This window comes from Vipera berus, assembly GCF_964194415.1.
Source record: "Vipera berus genome assembly, chromosome: 1".
In the NCBI taxonomy this organism is placed as follows: domain Eukaryota; kingdom Metazoa; phylum Chordata; class Lepidosauria; order Squamata; family Viperidae; genus Vipera; species Vipera berus.
This window is the reverse complement of record NC_138202.1, coordinates 358,148,107-358,170,082: the sequence shown is the minus strand read 5'-3', so window position 1 is coordinate 358,170,082 and position 21,976 is coordinate 358,148,107. Positions and strand designations below refer to the sequence as shown.

The following is a 21,976-nucleotide window of genomic DNA, read 5'->3' as shown; positions in this document are numbered from 1 at the left end:
CTCGCGAGATTTCGATGGCCGCCTCGAATAATAAAAAAGTGGTTTATTTCAGCCATAGAGGAAGTGATATAGAGCGGCTACAGGAACTTCCGGTTAGAAGTAGCAGCTCCTATTGGCTGTGGTTATCAATTGCACAGGAAGGATTTTCCGCAGCGAAAGACCCAGTACGCTTGGTGCGAGCATGTGCTTGTGACGTCATCACGCCGCGACAAAATAAAATAGCCGAGAATTCCGGAAGCCGTGTTAGCTTTCCATCTTTCGAGAGAAGAAAATGAAGGCGAGACGCGCGCTACACTTTGTCTTCAAAGTCGGCGACCGAGCTCAGACCATCCGTTTTTACCGAGAACTACTGGGCATGCGCGTAAGTAAGCTATAGGGGAGGCGACCAGAAAACACGGAGGGCTTTGAGGCTGAGAGATGACGTCATCGCTGTGAGCACCCTGAGGCGAAAGACCACCGAGATATAATTCCCTAGAGTGGCCAGTGTGCTACGGCTACCTCTTGCACCCAAGTTTCCTTGGGGAGTGTCTTTTGCTTTCGCCAATTATAATATTTTAACTTTAAAGATTTACGTTTAAATTATTTTCTACGCAGTTAAGACCGTAGCTATTTGGCCTTTATACTGAAATATACTGCTGGAGTAGGGGGCTGGACTAGAGGACCTCCAAGGTCCCTTCCAGCTCTATTCTATTCTACTACATCATCCTTTGGGGATTGGAGTATACATTTTATTTTATTTTTTCATAATCTTGAGTCCTGCCCACTTGGTTGCAATTTTTAAATAAGACTTTTGGATTGTGAGGGCTGATAGTCCTTGAATTACGTGACTGTGTTTTTATGATGGTTTTGCCAATAAATTAGAGGTTACTTCCAGTTTTTGACAAAACTATGCCCATGGTAACCCCCTTAATGATTGTAATATTCACTTAACAAATGTCGGGGTTTACAACCACCAGGCTCACTTAATAACTGCCACACAAAAAAAACCCTCATAAAATTGGGCTGGTCATGTAACAGATCCATTTTACTACTGTAATGTGCAGTCTCCATTACAGTCGTAACTCAAGGACTGTCTGCACTCATCCTCAAAAGTATTTGTTGTTGTTAGTTGCGAAGTCGTGTCCAACCCATCGCGACCCCATGGACAACGTTCCTCCAGGCCTTCCTGTCCTCTACCATCTTCTGGAGTCCATTTAAGCTCATGCCTCCTGCTTCAGTGACTCCGTCCATCCACCTCATTCTCTGTCGTCCCCTTCTTCTCTTGCCCTCCACCTTTCCCAGCATGAGGCTCTTCTCCAGTGAGTCCTTCCTTCTCCTTAGGTGGCCAAAGGATTTGAGTTTCAGCTTCAGGATCTGGCCTTCTAAAGAGCAGTCAGGGTTGATCTCCTCTAGGACTGACCGGTTTGATCGCCTTGCAGTCCAAGGGACTCGCAGGAGTCTCCTCCAGCACCATAGTTCAAAGGCCTCAATTCTTTGACGTTCAGCCTTTCTTATGGTCCAACTCAAAAGTATAGAAATATATTTTGCAAATAAATCAGTTTTAAGGCACACTGTGGCTGTCTGTCTGCCTGTCTCTCTCTCTCTGCGCAAGTGACTTGAATACTGACCAGTTTGATGTGGGCTTGAACCAACAGGTCCTGAGACATGAAGAATTTGAAGAAGGTTGCAAGGCCACCTGCAATGGGTATGTAGGTTTAATCATGGCTACTCTTATCAGAGAAACTGTCTGGATTGGAGGCTGTGCTGTCTGAGAACAAGGGACTTGCAGGGAATTTGTCTGTTCCGTCTCCTGCCAAGTTTTGGATGCCTTCTACAGGCCATCCTCGACTTAACAATAATTCATTCAGTGACCACAGTTAGAACAGCACTGAAAAATAGTGACTTATGAACTGTTTTTCACACCTAACGACTGTTTTCCACACTTAATGGCCATTGCTGCATCACGTAATCAAAATTGAGACGCTCGCCAGCTGACTCCTATTTATGACGGTCGCAGCGTCCCAGGGTTACGTGATTCCCCTTTTGTAAACTGACAAGCAGGGTCAATGGGGAAGCCAGATTCACTTAACAACCGTGTGACTCACTTAACAGCTGCAGGGATTCTCTTAACAACTGTGGCAAAAACCTGGGCAAGACTCGCTTAACAAATGTCTCACTTAGCAACAGAAAGCTTGGGTTCAATTGTGGTCGTAAGTCGAGGACTGCCTGTAATTGCAGCCCTTCAGCAGATACGGGGATTTTACCTCCTGCCTTAGCTTGCTGTTCAGGGAGTCCTCGACTTACAACAGCTGGTTTAGTGACTATTCAGAATTACAACAGCACCAAAAAAAGTCACTTATGACTGTTTTTCCACACGTAGGATCCTTGCCACTTAATGACCGCAGGATTCACAAATCAGCTCCAGTGATTCGCTTAACAACCATGGCAAAAAACAGTCATAAAACGGGGCCCAGCTCACCCAACAACTGCCTTATTTAGCGGTGGAAATTCTGGTCCCCGACCGCGGTCATACGTTGAGGCCTACCTGTAGACTCCAGGCTTGTTCCAAGGGAAGGGAAACCATAGGGATGTTTTGTGGTGTTTTGTTGTTCCTGTAAACAAACTAAGGTGGATATGTTTCTAGTCCCTATGATGGCAAATGGAGCAAAACTATGGTGGGCTATGGACCGGAGGATGACCACTTTGTCGCAGAGCTAACTTACAACTACGGTGTTGGGAATTACCACCTTGGCAATGATTTCCTGGTAAGCCACATTCCCACTATTGCTTTGTGATAGGCATCCAATCTGGAATTTGCATTAAAACAAAAAGGGTAGTCCTCAACTTACAACAGTTTGTTCAGTGACTGTTCAAAGGTGCAACGGCACTGGAAAAAGTGACTTATGGCCGATTTTCACACTTACGACCGTTGCAGCATCCTCCCTCCCCCATGGCCACATGTTCCAATATCTGATTAGCTGCCACTGTTCTTTATACATTTTAGCCTCCAGCCCCCTGATCATCTTTGCTGCTCTTCACTGCGCTCTTTCTAGAGTCTCAACAGCTTTTTTACATCGTGGCGACCAAAACTGGATGCCGCATTCCAAGTGTGGCCTTACCAAGGCCTTGTAAAGTGGTAGTAACCCTTCAGGTGATCTTGAAGGGCCCAGAGGGCCCTTATAACGCCGCTCCCATCATCCGAACGCTCATTATATTATCATGTTCATAATTACAGGGATGCTATTAACCCTGTAATATGGATCGTGGGAAGGAAGGTTTGCCACTAAAATAAGGAGGGGGGGGGTTGCTTCTTGTCCTGCCTTCAGGGGCTTTGGAGAATAGCTTGACTCCCTCTTCTTTGGGGCAACCCCTCAAATATTGGAAGACTGCTATCCTGTCACCCCTTGTCCTTCTCTTCATTAAACTAGACATACCCCATTCCAGCAACCGTTCCTTATATGTTTTTAGCCTCCAGCCCCTTGATCATCGTTGTTGCTCTTCTCTGCACCCTTTCTAGGGCCTTAATATTTTTATTTATTTATTATTTTCCCCGGTGGTTATACAGGGGATGACCGTTGCATCAAGCCAGGCTGTGAAAAATGCCAGAAAATTGCAGTGGCCACTGAAGGAGATCTCAGCAGGCCTTTACGCATCGGAAGCCCCAGGAGGATATAAGTTCTTTCTGGAAGACAAAGAACGGCCTCAGGAAGGTAAGGAGCAGAACAGAACAATGAGGCTGCATGCAGCCACCCCGTTTGCCCATCTGATGATGCCCTGAAGCCTAAACTCAGGGAAGTTGGTAGAAAGTCCTCAAGAGCAGGGCTTTTCAAACTTTTCACCCGTTGTACCCCTTTTAGGATTTGGCAGCATCCGAGTACCACCAGTCGCCTAGCGAGGTGTCAAAAACTTGATGACCAAAAAAAAAGGAAAGGAAAAAAGTGATGAAGTACAGGTAATCCTCGACTTACAACAGTTCGCTTAGTGACTGTTCGAAGTTACCATGGCCCTGAAAAAAGTGCCCCCCAAGCCACAGCTGAGCAAGACGCCTGCCTGCCTGCCCGCCTGGCGGTGCTCTTCCTCCTGTCCGAGGTTTTCATTATTGTGAGCATTTCTGTTGAGGATTGGCAGCGGGGGTGGGGTGGGGGGGTGTTTGGTTTTTATTTCCCACCCCCCATCTGCTGGGTGGTTGCAGCAGGTTTTGTTCACTTCACATGACCCTGGGACACTGTCACCGTCATAAATATGAATCAGTAGCCAAGCATCTGAATGTAAGTCACAAGACCCTGGAAATGTTGCAACATTCTAGCTGATCGGCGCTTCTTCTGGGCTCAACGGAAGCGCCAGGATCAGCGCCGAGCTCCAGCTGGAGCCTGACGCTGATCCTGGCGCTTCCGCTGAGCCCCGACAGCCCTGCAGCTCCAGCCGTCTCTCGCTCAGGCTTGTGCGGTGCTGCCACCGGTTCAGCTCATTCCCCTCCCCCGCTACCACTTTCCTAGGATGGTCGCGTACCACCTGCCAGGTGCCCATGTACCACAGGTGGTGCCCGTACCACTGGTTGAAAAGCCCTGCTCAAGAGCTTTGGATAAAGTGTACCGCTTTATAAATCTTCAGTAAGACCACACCTGGAATACAGGTAGTCCTCAACTTACACAAGTTACGTCACTGGAAACAAAAGGACTTGCGAGCATTTTTCACACTTACGAACTTTGCAGGCTCCCCCGAGTCAGGGGATCAAAATTCGGGCCCTTGGCAATGGATTCATATTTATGACGGCCGCAGCGTCCCGGGTGTGTGTGTGTGTGTGTGTGTGTGTGATCCCCTTTTGTGACCTTCTGACAAGCAAAGTCAGTGGGGAAGCCAGATTCGCTTAACAACCCTGCGACTTAACCGCAGTGGTTCACTTAACAACTTGTGGCAAGAAAGGTCGTAAAATGGAGCAAAATTCACTTAACAAGCGTCTCACTTAGCAATGGAAGTTTTGGGCTCAATTGTAGTCATAAATTGAGGACTACCTGTACTGCATCTTTACGAAAAAGATGTTGAGGCTTTGGAAAAAGCGCAGAGAAGAGCAGCTAGTACGATCCAAGGCCTGGAGACTAAAACATATGAAGAATGGCTGCGGGACTTGGGTTTGGCTGGTCTAAAAAAAAGAAGAAACAGGGCAGACATGATAGCAGTATCCCAGTATTTGAGGGGCTGCCACAAAGAAGAGGGGGTCAGGTTATTCACCAAAGCACAAGAGAGAAGGACGAGAAACAATGGCAACTGATCAAGGAGAGAAGCAACCTGGAATTAAGGAGAAACTTCCTAACGGTGAGGACAATTAACCAGGTTGCGTTCAGAAGTTCTGGGTGCTTCATCACTGGAAGCTTTTGAAGAAAAGACTAGACAGCCGTTTGTCTGAAATGGTCTAGGGCAGGGGTAGGCAACCTGGGCTCTTTTAATTACTGGTGGACTTCAACTCCCAGAATTCCTGAGCCAGCCATGCTGAGGGGAAAGGGAGAGGTTTCCAAGCTGAGTCATGCCGGCTCAGGAATTCTGGGAGTTGAAGTCCACGAGTCATAAAAGAGCCATAGTCCCTTCTGCTGGCTCAGGAATTCTGGGCATTGAAGTCCACAAGTCGTGAAGGGGCCATAGTTCCTTCATGTTGGCTGAGGAATTCTGGGAGTTGAAGTCCAGAAGTCACAAAGGGGCCATATTTCCCCCATGCTGGCTCAGGAATTCTGGGAGTTGAAGTCCACGAGTCATAAAAGAGCCAAGGTTGCCTACCCCTGGTATAGGGTCTCCTGCTTGAGCAGAGGGTTGGACTAGAAGATATCCTTCCGAAGGGGATGGGAAACAGCGGGACTGACTGCTAGTTGGGATGTACTGGTGAAGGCCTCTAATTGATCCATGCTAGAATCCGAATGTCACAGGGTGAGTCTGGTCCAGGCCAAGATCTTTGGAATGGCCGAGTGGCCCACCAGCTCACCTTCTCCTGACAGAAAGTCTGAACTCAAGGCCATCTGTCTTGGTGTTACCCTCCAGATCCGGTGCTGAAGGTGACTCTGGCTGTATCCAACCTGCCGAAATCGATAGAATACTGGTCCAGGTTGCTGGGCATGAAAGTGTACGAGAAGGATGAAGGGAAGAAGAAGGTTTTGCTCGGTTATGCCGATAACCAGGTGAGATTGACGTTCTTAGGGAACTGTTTCTCAACCTTGGACACTGTAAGATGGGTGGACTTCCACTCCCAGAATCCCCCAGCCAGCATGCTTTAAGATGGGTGTGTTCTGTACCAGCCTGCTACCGGCCCTGCAGAAAAGGCAGGGACAACCCCTTTTACAAGAAGGCAAGAGGCTGGAATAACGCCTGCCAAATTTATTACCACAAAAACAAACGGAACAAGACAAAACAAGAAACAGGAGCTTTAAGAAACATGAACTATCCAAGCGGTTGCCTTCAGCAAACCAGCCTTCCCACACATTCCCCTTATATAGAGTTCAGGGCGTGGCTTCTCTCTGCCTCCTTCCGAGGAGCCCCATTGCCTTCCTCTGTTTACTCCTAATTGACTGCCTCCTGCGTCGGGCGTCCTTGAACAGGGCCAGCTGTGGGTTATCTTCATCCACGCTGTCAGGCTCACACAGCTGGGTCTCCATGGTGACCAAGTGGGAGGGGCCTGGCTGAGGGCTCTCATTAGCAAGATCTTCAACCCCCTCAGCAAGGTCTTCAACACCCCCCTCCTCCTCTGAGTCGTCCGACCCAACTGCCGAACCCACAGGCTGACCCTGAATCACAACAGGGTGGACATCCACTCCCAGAATGCCCCAGCCAGCATGTTTTAAGATGAGTGGACTTCAACTCCCAGAATTCCCTAGCAAGGATGCTTTAGGAGGGGTGGACTTCCACTCCCAGAATTCCCTAGCCAGCCTGTTTTAAGATGGGTGGACTTCCACTCCCAGAATTCCTCAGCCTGCATGCTCTAAGGTGGGTGGACTTCAACTCCCAGGATTCCTTAGCTGCCTAAAGCAATTCCTAAAGCATGCTGGCTGGGGAATTCTGGGAGTGGAAGTCTATCCCTCTTAAAGAATATAAATCCTTCCGTTCCCCACTATCCAGTCAGAGCGGAAGAAGCTTCTTGGATGAGAAGCGAAACGTCTTCAAAGAAAAAAAGAAAGATAGTCCAGTTGCCTCCTGAAAAAAGCACCTTTGGGGCATTATCTCTCAAGACAGAAAAATGAGAACAAGACCGTCAAAGTCCACAAAAATTTACAGTCCAGACCTTTGTGGCATCCTGAACCAGATTGACAGCTGCGCGAAAACTGACTGGTGTCCTTTTGGTGTGGCTTTTTTTCCAAGTCCAATTGTTTTTCTTTCTTTCTTTCTTTCTTTCTTTCTTTCTTTCTTTCTTTCTTTCTTTCTTTCTTTCTTTCTTTCCTTTCTTTCTTTTTCTCTTTCTTTCTTTCTTTCTTTCTTTCCTTCTTTCTTTCTTCTTTCTTTCTTTCTTTCCTTTCTTTCTTTCTTTCTTTGTTTTCTTTCTTTCTTCTTTCTTTCTTTCTTTCCTTTCTTTTTCTTTCTTTCTTTCTTTTTCTCTTTCTTTCTTTCTTTCTTTCTTCTTTCTTTTTCTTTCTTTCTTTCTTTCTTTCTTCTTTCTTTCTTTCCTTTCTTTCTTTTTCTTTTTCTTTCTTTCTTTCTTTTTCTCTTTCTTTCTTTCTTTCTTTCTTTCTTTCTTTCTTTCTTTCTTTCCTTTCTTTCTTTTTTCTTTTTCTTTCTTTCTTTCTTTCTTTCTTTCTTTCTTTCTTTCTCTTTTCTTTCTTTCTTCTTTCTTTCTTTCTTTCTTTCTTTCTTTTTCTCTTTTTCTCTTTCTTTCTTTCTTTCTTTCTTTCTTTCTTTCTTTTTTCTTTTCTTTCTTTTCTTTCTTTTTCTTCTAGTGTAAACTGGAGCTGCAAAGCATCGGCCAGGCTGTGGACCACGGCACGGCCTTCGGGCGAATCGCCTTCTCTTGCCCCAAGGAAGAGGTGAGATCCGGGTGCGAGAGGCACGAAGGTCCATTTTACGACCACAATTGAGGCCAAAATGTTTCCGTTGCTAAGCAAGTCAGCGGTTAAATCAGTTTTGCCCCACTGTCCCTTTTTGCCCCACTTGTTCAATGAGTACATGCCAGTTGCCAATCACCCCAGTTTTGATCACATGACCAGGGGGATGCCACAACAGTCGTAAGTGTGAAAAACGGTCATAAGTCTTTATTTTTGTGCCGTTGTAGCTTCGAACAATCACTGAACCGATGGCTGTAAGTCAAGAACTTATCCGTATGTTCATAGTACAAAAGTGTCAGGAACGAGGAAGGGATTTTGAGTAATTGTTTCCAAAATGATTTTATGTTTTGGGGGGGAAAAATTACATTCGAAAAGCTCTTTTTACGTTTTGAAAATACTTTCTAAGTTTTGAAAAGGTTTTTCTGTTTTGAACATTCTGCCTTCTGAAAACCTTTTTACATTTTAAAAACTCTTGGCGTTTTGGAAAAACCTTTTTACATTTTGAAAATACTTTTTACATTTCGAAAATACTTTTGTTTACATTTTGAAAAGAACTTTGCGTTTTGAAAGGGCTTTCGTTTCATGTTTTGAAAATATACTTTTTCTGTTTTGAAAATACTTTTTTTACATTTTGAAAAGAACTTTGCGTTTTGAAAGGGCTTTCGTTTCATGTTTTGAAAATATACTTTTTCTGTTTTGAAAATACTTTTTTTACATTTTGAAAAGGTTTTTCTGTTCTGAACAGTCTACATTTTGAAAAACTTGACGTTTTAAAAACCCTCTTTACGTTTTGAAAAATCTTTCTTATTCTTACAGAAAATATAGAAAAGGTTTGGGATGTTAGTCTTATTTTGAATCTATTGGATAATGGGGCATTATTGTAGGTTGTGATGTTAAAGAAACTAATCTGATGTTGAATATAAAAAGGATAGTTTGTTTATTATAGAAGAATGGGTGTCTAAAGTTTTGAATCTTGCAGAGACGTCTAAGATTTTTTGTGTATTTGAAGGATCATTCACAGGAAAGATATGTTTCAGTTTGGAGGAGATGGATAGATTATATTTAGAACAAATATGGGATTAAAAAGTTCCATTTAGCTTATGAGTAGATGTCAGCGGGATATTGATTGGTACTTTGATTGTAGTTATGTTAAAGGGGAGTTAAAGCACATCATGAACTTGGTTAATTGTATATTTGCATAATTTTTATTTAGAATATGATTATTATAACTACAATCCTGTATTTAGCTCGGGGAAGTGGGGGGTTTTGGGGTGGGGGGCATTTGGGGGTAAAACTTTGTTTTTGTAAAACTTTTCAATAAAAAAAAAGAAAAATCTTTTTTTGCATGTTCAGAATACTTTCTTTTTACATTTTGAAAAGGTTTTTCCGTTCTGAACATTCTTTCTACATTTGGAAAAAACCCTTTTACGTTTTAAAAGCCCTCTTTACGTTTTGAAAAACCTTTTTACACGTTCAAAATGCTTCCTTTTTAAACCTTTTGAAAATACTTTGCGTTTTTGAAAAAAACTTTCCACCTTTTGAAAACACACTTCCCTTTTATGTTTCGAAAAAGCTTTCTCTTTTCACGTTCGGAAAATACTTTGTTTTACATTTCTGAAAACACTTTCTTGTCATGTTTTGAAACTATACTGTTGTTTGCAGAAAATTGACTGTGCCTTTTATTTATTTGACGCATTTATTTGAACAAGCCGGCTTGGCCTGATGGGTGACGGGTTTGGGTTTTTATTGTTATTTTAATATATGTATTTAATGTTTTTAGCTTGGGCATATGTTTAATTCTTTTTTAACTTTTATATTTTTGTATTTTTACATGTTTGCCCTGTTCACCGCCCTGAGTCCTTCGGGAAAGGGCGATATACAAATAAAATAATAATTATTATTATTATTATTATTATTATTATTATTATTATTATTATTATTATTATTATTATTATTATTATTATTATTATTATTATTATTATTATTATTATGCCTCCTCTTTCTCCCCTGCCCCCACTCCAATGTCTTCTTGTTTCGATCCTGTTTCTCACCTTGCCAAGTTGCCTGTTATTGAAGCCTTAATGAAAAAGGAAAACCAGAAGATTTTGACTCCTTTGGTGAGCTTGGACACCCCCGGGAAAGCAACTGTGCAAGTTGTTATTTTGGCCGATCCTGTAAGTGCCCTTTAAAATAAATATGTATCTGGATGGTGAGCAGGGCTTCGTTTATTTCTAAGTCAGTGTCTTTCGGAGGTAGACTGCTCCTGAACATGAAGGCTTTACGAAAAAGTTATGGCTAAAACCCCACAGTGGCCGGTGATACGGGTACCCTGGTCCTTGAGTTATTACCACACTTTTGAGCCCAAAATGTATGTTGCTAGCTAGCTGAAAACATTTGTTAAGTGAGTTTTGCCCCATTCACCTTTGTTAAGTGAATGATTTCATTTGTTAAGGGAGTAACCCGGTTGTTAAGTGAATCCATTGACTTTGCTTGTCAGAAGGTCGGGAAAGCGAGTCACGTGACCCCGGGGCTCTGCGACCCCGTCATAAGTATGAGTCAATTGCCAAGCATCCAAATTTTGATCACACGACCCTGGGGATGCTATAACAGTCGTAAATCTGGAAAAAAAACGGTCATAAGTAACTTTTTCCCCAGCGCCGTTGTTAACTTTGAACGGTCGCTAAATGAACTGCTGTAAATTGAGGACCGCCTGTATTCTCCACTGATTTGCTTCCTCCTTTAAAGAAACATTTTAGGGCCTGTGACATAAGTTTGTGGCTATGAATTCCAGCCAGGAGAGGTTGGGGTTCTGGGACACCATCTAGTCCAGCCCCCTTGCTCAGTGCAGGAAGTCCTCAACTTAACCACAACTGAAGCCCCAGACTTTTGTTGCTAAGCGAGGTAGGTGTTAAGTGAATTTTGCCCCATTTTACGACCTTCAAACCTGTGCCTCTATATTGGATTGCCGCTTTTTGTGAGACGGTCCGGCAGACGAGTTGGATCAATAAACTCATTGAATAAATACAGGTAGCCCTCAATTTACGACCGTCCGTTTAGCGACCGTTCAGTTACAACGGCGCTGGGGGGAAAAAAAGTCACGTAGGACCGTCTTTCACGCCAACGACGGTGGCAGCATCCCCCATGGTCAAGGGGTCAAAATTTGGACGCTTGGCAACTTAGCGACCTTCTGACAAGCCAAGTCAACGGGGAAGCCAGATTCACTTAAGAACCGTGTTACTAACTTAACAACTGCAGCGGTTCACTTAAACAGCTGGGCCGAGGAAGGGGGGAAAACTCACTTAAATGTCTTACTTAGCCACAGAAACGTTGGGCTGAATTGTGGTCGTAAGTCGAGGACTGACCTGTATATAATTTTAAGGGTGCAGGTAGGCCTATCGGAACCGGCCTACGAGCCAAGCCACTGCCTGAAGTCTCAAAAGACACAAAATAAATTTGCGCTGCTCGTCCTCTCCATCTCTTGCTGGGTAACCACCCAATGACGTTGCCTCCTTTGTTGTCTCTCTCTCTCCGATTTCTCGTAGGATGGCCACGAAATCTGCTTCGTGGGCGACGAAGCTTTTAGGGAGCTGTCGAGGGTGGACCCGAACGGCGAGAAACTCTTGGATGAGGTGAGTCTTCACTTCGAGGCTTCTAATAAACACAGATCCCCAGAAAAGACCAGGGATTATCGTCAGAACTTTAGAATAGAATAGAGCTGGAAGGGTCCCTGGAGGTCTTCTAGTCCAACCTGCTCAAGCAGGAGAACCTATACCGTCTCAGACAAGTGATTGTCTAGTCTCTTCCTAAAAATCTCCAGTGATGGAGCACCCACAATTTTTGGAGGCAAGCTGTTCCACTGGTTAATTAACAGAATAACACAATTGGAAGGGACCTTGAAGGTCTACTAGTCCAACCCCCTGCTTAAGCAAGAGCCCCTAGACCAGGGGTAGGCAACCTTGGCTCTTTTATGACTCGTGGACTTCAACTCCCAGAATTCCTGAGCCAGCATGGCTCAGCAAGGAAACCTCTCCCTTTCTCCTCAGCATGGCTGGCTCAGGAATTCTGGGAGTTGAAGTCCACGAGTCATAAAGCGGCCTAGGCATAGACCAGGGGTACGCAACCTTGGCTCTTTTATGACTTGTGGACTTCAACTCCCAGAATTCCTGAGCCAGCATGGTTCAGTATGGAAACCTCTCCATTTCTCCTCAGCATGGCTGGCTCAGGAATTCTGGGAGTTGAAGTCCACGAGTTATAAAGCGGCCTAGGCCTAGGCCAGGGGTAGGCAACCTTGGCCCTTTTATGACTCGTGGACTTCAACTGCCAGAATTCCTGAGCCAGCCACGCTGAGGAGAAATGGAGAGGTTGCCATGCTGAGCCATGCTGGCTCAGGAATTCTGGGAGTCCTAAAAGCGCCAAGGTTGCCTACCCTTGGTCTATACCTACACCCTTACATATAAATACATTTCGGTGTGAATCACTGTCCGTCTTGAAATGCAGTGAGGAAGCTTGAGAGTGCAGATATGCCCTAGACCAGGGGTAGGCAACCTCGGCTCTTTTATGACTCATGGACTTCAACTCCCAGAATTCCTGAGTCAGCTATGCTGACTCAGGAATTCTGGGAGTTGAAGTCCATGAGTCATAAAAGAGCTGAGGTTGCCTACCCCTGCCCTAGACCATTTCAGTCCCCGCTGTCGGGAGTTTCTTCTTCACGTGACCATGGGGATGCTATGCAAAGGTCTTAAGAGAGATGAGAAATGGTCCTAAGTCACTTTTTGGAGTGCCCTTGTAAACTTCCAACGAAGGAGAATATTTGTAGCTCAGGGCTGAAATGTGGGGCCCTTGGTGAGCTGGGTGGTTTTCTTGCAGACATTTCATGACCCAACTAGGGAACATCATTAGTGTTAGAAGGGAATGGGGTTTGCAGGGAGGAGGAGGAGTATATCTGTACACACACCCTGACTTGTGTCTGCGGGGTGCAAAAACGGGCCGCTGTCACGCCTCAATGTGCAAAAACGGGCCAAGGCTGCACCTCAGGGCACAAAAACAAGCCGATGCCATGCCTCAGGGCACAAAAACAAGCCGATGCCATGCCTCGGGGCACAAAAACGGGCTAATGCCATGCCTCAGGGTGCAAAAACAGGCCGATGCTGTACCTTGGGGCGCAAAAACGGGCTGATGCCGCACCTTGCAGTGCAAAAACAAGCCAATGCCGCACCTCGGGGCTCAAAAACAGGCCGATGCCATGCCTCAGGATGCAAAAATGGGCCGATGCCACGCCTCAGGGTGCAAAAATGGGCCGATACGACGCCTTGGGGTGCAAAAATGAGCCAATGCCATGCCTCGGGGCGCAAAAATGGCCTGATGCTGCACCTCGGGGCTCAAGAAAGAGCCAATGCTGCGCCTTGGGGTGCAAAAACTGGCCAGTGCTGTGCCTCAGGCCGATGCCACAGCTCAGGGCTCAAAAACGGGCTGCTGCCATGCCTTGGGGCTCAAAAACAGGCCAATACTGCGCTTCAGGGTGCAAAAATGGGCCGATGCCACACCTCGGGGTGCAAAAATGGGCCGATGCTGCATCTCGGCTCACAGAAACAGGGCATTATGCACAAGAACTGGGCCAGGCTAGCGAGTATCACCTAAGCGCTAGCCCCACCCTGTTTGCGTCACGCGCATGCTTGCGGCCCTGTGCGTGTGCATGCACGCGCACGTGCGTAAAATGTTTTCCCCTTTCCCTCCGGTCCGTCAACCAAGAAAGGTTGGTGACCTCTGTTGTAGATGACTGGGTCTTTGGGTCTTTTTAGCATGTTTTGAAGGGCTTTTAGTGGGCTCGTGTGCTATGCTGATTCCATGTAGTTGTAGCTGTCTATTTGCGGTTTCTGGGATATTCTTGGTCAGGGGTCTTCCAACTGGGCCCTTTGATGACTTGTGGACTTCAACTCCCAGAATTCCTCAGCCAAGCCTGCGTGGGAGTTGAAGTCCACAAGTCATCAAAGGGCCAAGTTGAAAGACCCCAGGGGTTCTTAATCTATGGCATTGTACTTCTCCACCAATAATCAGCACTCAGATCAGCGTAGATTAACTCCAAGGTCAACTTCAGACCAACCACCAAGTAAGCAACACCCCAGTCAAGAAACTGCCTCAGAGCTATTAATAAACAGCCCAACCAAAGAATCACCAAGACACCCCCCCACCACACACACACACACACGCAAGACACTAGAATGAAAAATGGACAGCAAACAGCATTCCTTACTAACACTGATGACGTTCCCTAGTTGGGTCATGAAACGTCTACAAGAAAACAACCAAGCTCAGAGAGCACTGAGGACCTCACAGTCTCTCCTTCCTCCTCCTCCTCCTCCTCTCTGCAAACCCCACTCCCTTCTAACACTGATGATGTTACCTAGTTGGTCATGAAACGTCTGTGAGAAAACAGGCAAGCTCAGAGAATACCAAGGACCCCATAATCCTCCTCCTCTTCTTCCTCCCACCTCTTCTTCCTCCTCCTCCTCTCCACAAACCCCACTCCCTTCTAGCCCTGATGATGTTACCTAGTTGGGTCATGAAACGTCTGCAGGAAAACCACCAAGCTCAGAGAGCACCAGGGACCCCACAATCCTCCTCCTCCTCGTCCCTCTCTCCACAAACCCCACTCCCTTCTAACACTGATAATGTTACCTAGTTGGGTCATGAAACATCTGCGAGAAAACAAGCAAGCTCAGAGAGCAGGAAGTGTGTAGTGGGGTGCCCCAGGGCTCTGTTCTGGGCCCAGTGCTCTTCAACATCTTCATCAACGATTTGGATGAGGGGATAGATGGGGAACTCATCAAATTTGCAGATGACACCAAGCTGGCAGGAATAGCCAATACTCCAGAAGACAGGCTTAAAATACAGGAGGATCTGGACAGACTCGAACACTGGGCGCTATCTAACAAAATGAAATTCAATGGTGAAAAAAGTAAGGTTCTGCATTTAGGCAGGAAAAATCAAATGCACAGGTATAGTATAGGTGGTACCTTACTGTGAGAGAGATCTCGGAGTCCTAGTGGACAATCACTTCAATATGAGCCAGCAGTGTGCTGCAGCTGCCAAAAAAGCCAACACAGTGCTAGGCTGCATTAACAGAGGGACAGAATCAAGATCAAGTGAAGTACTAATACCACTTTACAATGCTTTGGTAAGGCCACACCTGGAATACTGCATCCAGTTTTGGTCACCACGATGTAAAAAAGATGTCGAGACTCTAGAAAGAGTACAGAGAAGAGCAACAAAGATGATTGGGGGACTGGAGGCTAAAACATATAGGGAACGGTTGCTGGAATTGGGTATGTGTAGTTTAATGAAGAGAAGGACGATGGGGGACAGGATAGCAGCATTCCAGTATCTCAGGGGCTGCCCCAAAGAAGAGGGAGTCAAGCTATTCTCCAAAGCGCCTGAAGGCAGGACAAGAAGCAACGGATGAAAACTAGTCAAGGAGAGAAGCAACCTAGAACTAAGGAGAAACTTCCCGACAGTTAGAACAACTAACCAGTGGAACTCCTTGCCTCCAGAAGCTGTGAATGCTCCAACAGTGGAAGTTTTTAAGAAGAGACTGGACAGCCATTTGTCTGAAATGGGATAGGGTTTCCTGCCTGAGCAGGGGGTTAGACTAGATGAACTCCAAGGTCCCTTCCAACTTATTATTATTATTATTATTATTAGCACCAAGGACCCCTTTTAACGTCGAACAGTCACGAAATGAATTATTGTAAGCCGAGGACGATCTGCGTTTTCTTTTCCTTCCTTGCAGGCAATGGCGGCCGATAAAAGCCACGAGTGGTTTGCCAAACATAACCGCTCCAAGCCTTTGGCGTAACCCACCGGGATTTACTAACCCAGGACCCCCTCTGACCCTGGAAAACAGGAAGCTTAAATCCCACCTCTGCGGTACTGCCAGATTTTTTTCCCCCCTGTTCTTTTCCCTGCCTCTTCTGGGTCCTGTAGCGTTTTGTAGCGAGGTTGTGATTGTGCGTTCCAGCTAACGCAACCCAAGCCTCCCACCAGTTCTGGTGTCTCTTGGTTTTTTTCCCTGCACACTTTCTTTTCTCATTCCGCTGAAAAAGCACCCGTCGAACTTTGGGCTGGAAAATGACTCGGAACCGGCTGCAGGAAGATTTCGGACTCTCCAGGCCTGTGTGTTAAAATGGGAGATTTTGTTGTTGTTGTTGTTATTTGGGTGGTGGTGGGTTTTTTTTTCCCAAACCTTTGATTTAATTCTAGCAAATTTGTATTTTGCTCAAATTTTGAGGGCACAGACAGCACCACGTTTTTGGTGGGAGGCACGGAGCATATTTATAACTGCCGTTGTGACTTTTTTGGGGGGGCCAACCTTGCCCGCTTCGGGCTTTTTTTTTTCCCCACTTCCCCTCCCCCCCCAAACGCAACGTTTACGAGCAATACAGGCACTCAAACAAGCCAGCAACACTAAACCTTTTTTAGAAGCTAACCGGGGGGGGGGGGGGAAACTACTGACAAGACGGCCTGCAAAATGTCAAATGTGAAATCTATGGAATTAAAAAAAAACTAACAACACTATAAAAATGTTTGCATGTGTCTGTTTCTTTCCCTGCAGGCAGGGGTGGCCGATTAAAAAGTCACAAATGGTTTGCTGAACATAACCGTTACAAGCCTTTGGTATAGCCCGCCAGGAATTGCTAACCCGTGATTAAATTGTTCTTGCTATCAGGAAATCCCTCCTGATGTCCAGGTTAGATCTCTCAGAACAAGAATAGAGCTAGAAGGGACCTTGGAGGTCATCTAGTCCAACCCCCCCCCTGCTCAAACAAGAGCCCCTAGACCAGGGGTCAGCAACCTGAAACAGTGAAAGAGCCACTCGGAACCGGTTCCCTCACAAAAGGAAAAATTCGGAGCCGCAAAAAATGTGTGCGCATGCGCGCACATGCGCAGAACAGGGTTTGACTGAAGAGTGGAGCCAAGGCGAGATATGCACCTACCCTGCATATTTGAATTGATTGGTTAAACTTTTTTAGTCCCATTTTTTTTTGGACTGCACATGGCAGAGGACTGGGAGCCGCAGGAGACGGCTGAAAGAGCCGCATTCAGCTCCGGAGCCGCGGGTTGCAGACCTGTGCCCTAGACCATTTCAGATCAAACGGCTGTCCAGTCTCGTTCTTAAAAACCTCCAGTGTGGGAACATTCAGCGCTTCTGGAGGCAGGTGGTTCCACCGGTTAATTGTTCCCACTGTCAGGAAGTTTCTCCTTAATTCCAGGTTGCTTCTCTCCTTGATCAGTTTCCATCCGTTGCTTCTTGTCCTGCCTTCAGGCGCTTTGGAGAATACCTTGACCCCCCCCTCTTCTTTGTGGGCAGCCCCTGAAATACTGGAATACTGCTATCATGTCTCCCGCTAGTCCACAGGTCTGCAACCTGCGGCTCTGGAGCCACATGCGGCTCTTTCAGCCGTCTCTTGCGGCTCCTAGTCCTCTGCCATGTGCAGTCCAAAAAAAAAAAAGTGGGACTAAAAAAGTTCAACCAATCAATTCAAATATGCAGGGTAGGTGCATATCTCACCTTGGCTCCACTCTTCAGTCAAACCCTGTTCTGCGCATGCGCCCATGTACGCGCATGCGCACACAGTTTTTTGCAGCTCCCAGTTTTTCCTTTTGTGAGGGAACCGGTTCCGAGTGGCTCTTTCACTATTTCAGGTTGCTGACCCCTGCGCTAGTCCTTCCCAATATCCTATAACCGTTCTTCGTATGTTTTAAGTCCCCAGGCCTTTGATCATCTTAAGTTTCTCTTCTCTGCACTTTTTCCAAAGTCTAAACCTCTTTTTTTTTTGTAATGTGGTGACCAAAACTGGATGCGGGATTCCAGGTGTGGCCTTACCAAGGCTTTATAAAGCCCTAGCAATACTTCACACGATTTTGATTCTGTGCCTCTGTTTATAAGAACCCAGGATTGTATTAGCCTTTTTGGCTGCTGCCGCACACGGCTGGTTCATGTTTAAGGGATTGTCCATTGGGACTCCAAGGTCCCTCTCACACTTAGCTGTTTTTGAGTAACTGTGTTACTCAAACACAGCAACTCAAGTAACTCTCTTTAATGATCTTCCGCTCGTCGTTTCTTGTCCTGTCCTCAGTTGCTTTGGAGAATAGATCTTGATGTAATACAGGTAGTCCTCAATTTATGGCTACCATTGGGTCCAAATATTCTGTTGCTAAGCAAGACTGTGGTGAAGTGTGTTTTGCCCCGCTTTACGACCTTTCTACAGCTGTTAAGTGAATCACTGCACTTGTTAAATTAGTGAGACGGTTGTTAAATGAATCTGGCTTCCTCGTTGTTGACTTTGCTTGTCGGAAGGTCGCAAAAGGGGATCCCGTGACCCCGGGACAATGAGACCGTCGTAAGTGTGAGTCACGTTGCCGGACGTCTGAATTTTGATCACGGGACCAAGCGGGGATGCTGCAAAGGTCGTAAGTGTGAAAAACGGTTATAAGTCGCATTTTTCAGTGCCGTTGTAATCTTGGTCACTAAATGAATTACTGTAAATCGAGGACTACATGTAGCTGAGCATTTGAAGGTCACTGAGTCTCTGATCTTTTGAATATCCAACTGCCCCTCAGCTCTCCTCCTCCTCTGACTTACACCAGTTCATTTAGCAACCGTTCAAAGTTAACAGCGGCAATGAATAAAGTGACTTACGACCTTTTTTTTTTCTTCACACTTCACAACCGTTGCAGTGTCCCTACGGTCACATGATCAAAAGTCAGACACTTGGCAACTGACTCACACTTAGGACGGTTGCAGCGTCCTGGGGTCATGTGTGATTCCCCTTTGTGACCTCCTGAGAAGCAAAGTCAATGGGGGGGGAGCCAGATTTCGGTACACAACTGTGTTACAAACTCAGCAGCTGCAGCGATTCACTTAGCAAGCAAGGTCGTAAAACGGGGCAAAACTCACTTAGCAACTGTCTTGCTTAGCAGCAGAAACGTTGACCTCCATTGTGGTCGTAAGTCGAGGACTTCTTGGGTATTTCTTGTCCTAGCCTCTGGTGCTTTGGAGAATAATAGTAGTAATAATAATAATAATAATAATAATAATAATAATAATAATAATAATAATAGTAGTAGTAGTAGTAGTAGTAGTAGTAGTAGTGAGGGACGCGGTGGCTCAGTGGGTTGGGACGCTGAGCTTGTCGATCAGAAGGTCGGCAGTTTGGCGGGTCGAATCCCAAGTGCCGCGTAACAGAGTGAGCGCCTGTTACTCGTCCCAGCTTCTGCCAACCTAGCAGTTCGAAAGCACGTAACAATGCAAGTAGAAAAATAGGGACCACTACGGTGGGAAGGTAACAGCGTTCCGTGCGCCTTTGGCGTCTAGTCATGCCGGCCACACAACCACGGAGACGTCCTCGGTCAAGTGCCGGCTCTTCGGCTTTGAAACGGAGATGAGCACCGAGCCCTAGAATCGGAAACGACTAGCACACATGTGCGGGAGAACCTTTACCTTTCTAGTAGTAGTAGTAGTAGTAGTTGGAAGGTACCTTGGGGGTCATCTAGTCCAACCCCCTGCTCAGGCAGGAAACCCTATACCATTTCAGACAAATGTCTGTCCAGTCTCTGCTTAAAAACTTCCAGTGTTGGAGCATTCACAGCTTCTGGAGGCAGGTTGTTCCACTGGTTGATTGTCAGCAAGTTTCCCCTTAGTTCCAAGTTGCTTCTCTCCTTGATTAGTTTCCATCCGTTGCTTCTTGACCTGCCTTCAGGTGCTTTGGGGAATAGCTTGACTCCCTCTTCTTTGGGGCAGCCCCTGAGATATTGGAATGCTGCTATCATGTCCCCCCTCGTCCTTCTCTTCATTAAACTAGACAGACCCAATTCCAGCAACCGTTCCTTATACGGTTTAGCCTCCAGTCCCCTGATCATCTCTGTTGCTCTTCTCTGCACTCTTTCCAGAGTCTCAACATCTTTTTGACGTCGTGGTGACCAAAACTGGATGCAGTATTCCAAGGCCTTGTAAAGTGGTATTAGTACTTCACTTGATCTTGATTCTATCCCTCTGTTAATGCAGCCTAGCACTGTGTTGGCTTTTTTGGCAGCTGCAGCACACTGCTGGCTCCTATTTAAGGCATGGTCCACTAGGATTCCGAGATCCCTCTCCCATAGGTCTTGATGTAGCACAATCCCATACTAGCAAGCTAACTAAGCTTTACAACTAAGTCAAGAATTTGCAGGCACAAAGGAGCCGTTTAGCCAACTTGATCTACCCTTTTATTAATCTTACTGCAGCCGGGAAGGGAGAGATGGAAGGAAGGGAAGCGACTTGCACCCAGCTTAAATGCTAGGTGCCTCCTGCTACAACTCGGAGTTTTTTTCCCCCGTCATCCCTGCCTCTCCTTTCTGCCAAGCTGGTTCTTCAAGGCTCGCTGCTGACAGATCCACCAGGTTTCCACTCCTCCAGCCAGGCCATTCTTCCCAGAAACAGCCGGTTCACGACTGCCAGAGAGGTGTCACCAATTTTAACCACTAAAATAATTGGATTTTTCCCGGCCGGAGACGGCGGCCCTCACTTGTTCGACCACTGCAGGGGTTTCCTCAAATTCAGACGGTGGCAGGTGGTCATCAGCGCCCCTTCCTTCTGGCCGGTGCAGAGCGACTGGCGGCTGATCAACCGGGTGTCCGATTTATAATGACTGTCCCTTCAAGGGGGGGGGGGGAGAGAAAAGGAGACTCGTCAAAGGCGTCCTAAGATTTTGGAATCTGTGCTGTGTGCCTTTAGATTTATTTTTTCTTTCATCTTTTGAGTCTGTGTTGAATCCTGGCAGCTGCCTGGACAAGTCAGAAACCATTGGACCTCTCCTCCTCCTCCTCCTCCTCCTCCTCCTCCTCCTCCCACAAGCCCCCCTCCCTTCTAGCACTGATGATGTTACCTAGTTGGGTAATGAAATGTCTGCAAGAAAACCACCCAGCTCAGAGAGCACCAGGGACCCCAGAATGTTCCTCCTCCTCCTCCTCCTCCTCCTACTACTACTACTACTACTACTACTACTCTTTTTCCTCTTTCTACTCCTCGTCCTCCCCTTCCCCTTTACAAACCTCACTCCCTACTAGCACTGATGATGTTACCTAGTTGGGTAATGAAATGTCTGCAAGAAAACCACTAGGCTCAGAGAGCACCAGGGACCCCAGAATGTTCCTCCTCCTCCTCCTCCTCCTCCTCCTCCTACTACTACTACTACTACTACTACTTTTTCCTCTTTCTACTCCTCGTCCTCCCCTTCTCCTTTACAAACCTCACTCCCTACTAGCACTGATGATGTTACCTAGTTGGGTAATGAAATGTCTGCAAGAAAACCACTAGGCTCAGAGAGCACCAGGGACCCCAGAATGTTCCTCCTCCTCCTCCTCCTCCTCCTCCTCCTACTACTACTACTACTACTACTACTTTTTCCTCTTTCTACTCCTCGTCCTCCCCTTCCCCTTTACAAACCTCACTCCCTACTAGCACTGATGATGTTACCTAGTTGGGTAATGAAATGTCTGCAAGAAAACTACCAAGCTCAGAGAGCACCAGGGACCCCACAGTTCTCCTCCTCCTCCTCCTCCTCCTCCTCCTCCTCCTCCCACAAGCCCCCCTCCCTTCTAGCACTGATGAGGTAACCTAGTTGGGTAATGAAATGTCTGCAAGAAAACCACTAGGCTCAGAGAGCACCAGGGACCCCAGAATGTTCCTCCTCCTCCTCCTCCTCCTCCTCCTCCTCCTACTACTACTACTACTACTACTACTACTACTACTACTACTCTTTTTCCTCTTTCTACTCCTCGTCCTCCCCTTCTCCTTTACAAACCTCACTCCCTTCTAGCACTGATGATGTTACCTAGGTGGGTCATGAAAGCTCAGAGGGCACCCCACAATCCTCCTCTTCTTCCTCCTTTCTCCTAGCACTGATGATGTTACCTAGTTGGGTCATGAAATGTCTGCAAGAAAACTA

At 46.3% G+C, this 21,976-nt stretch overlaps 1 protein-coding gene across 2 annotated transcripts; it reads left to right on the top strand.

Annotated features, from left to right (window-relative positions):
* Positions 1-126: 126 nt before the first annotated feature.
* GLOD4 (glyoxalase domain containing 4) lies at positions 127-16,581 on the top strand. 2 transcript variants are annotated; one of them, XR_014028789.1, is made up of 9 exons: positions 127-361; positions 1,635-1,684; positions 2,624-2,744; positions 3,545-3,689; positions 6,007-6,143; positions 7,890-7,976; positions 10,055-10,168; positions 10,740-10,895; positions 11,537-11,624. XR_014028789.1 is itself a non-coding variant. In XM_081346712.1 (9 exons), exons 1-9 carry the CDS (start codon positions 272-274, stop codon positions 15,844-15,846), a joined length of 897 nt encoding a protein of 298 aa, XP_081202838.1. In that variant the 5' UTR covers positions 127-271; the 3' UTR covers positions 15,847-16,581. The 2 variants fall into 2 exon arrangements, 1 of the variants encoding a protein (XP_081202838.1); XM_081346712.1 differs by lacking the exon at positions 10,740-10,895 and adding an exon at positions 15,781-16,581 and having other exon boundaries at positions 11,537-11,623.
* Positions 16,582-21,976: the final 5,395 nt, after the last annotated feature.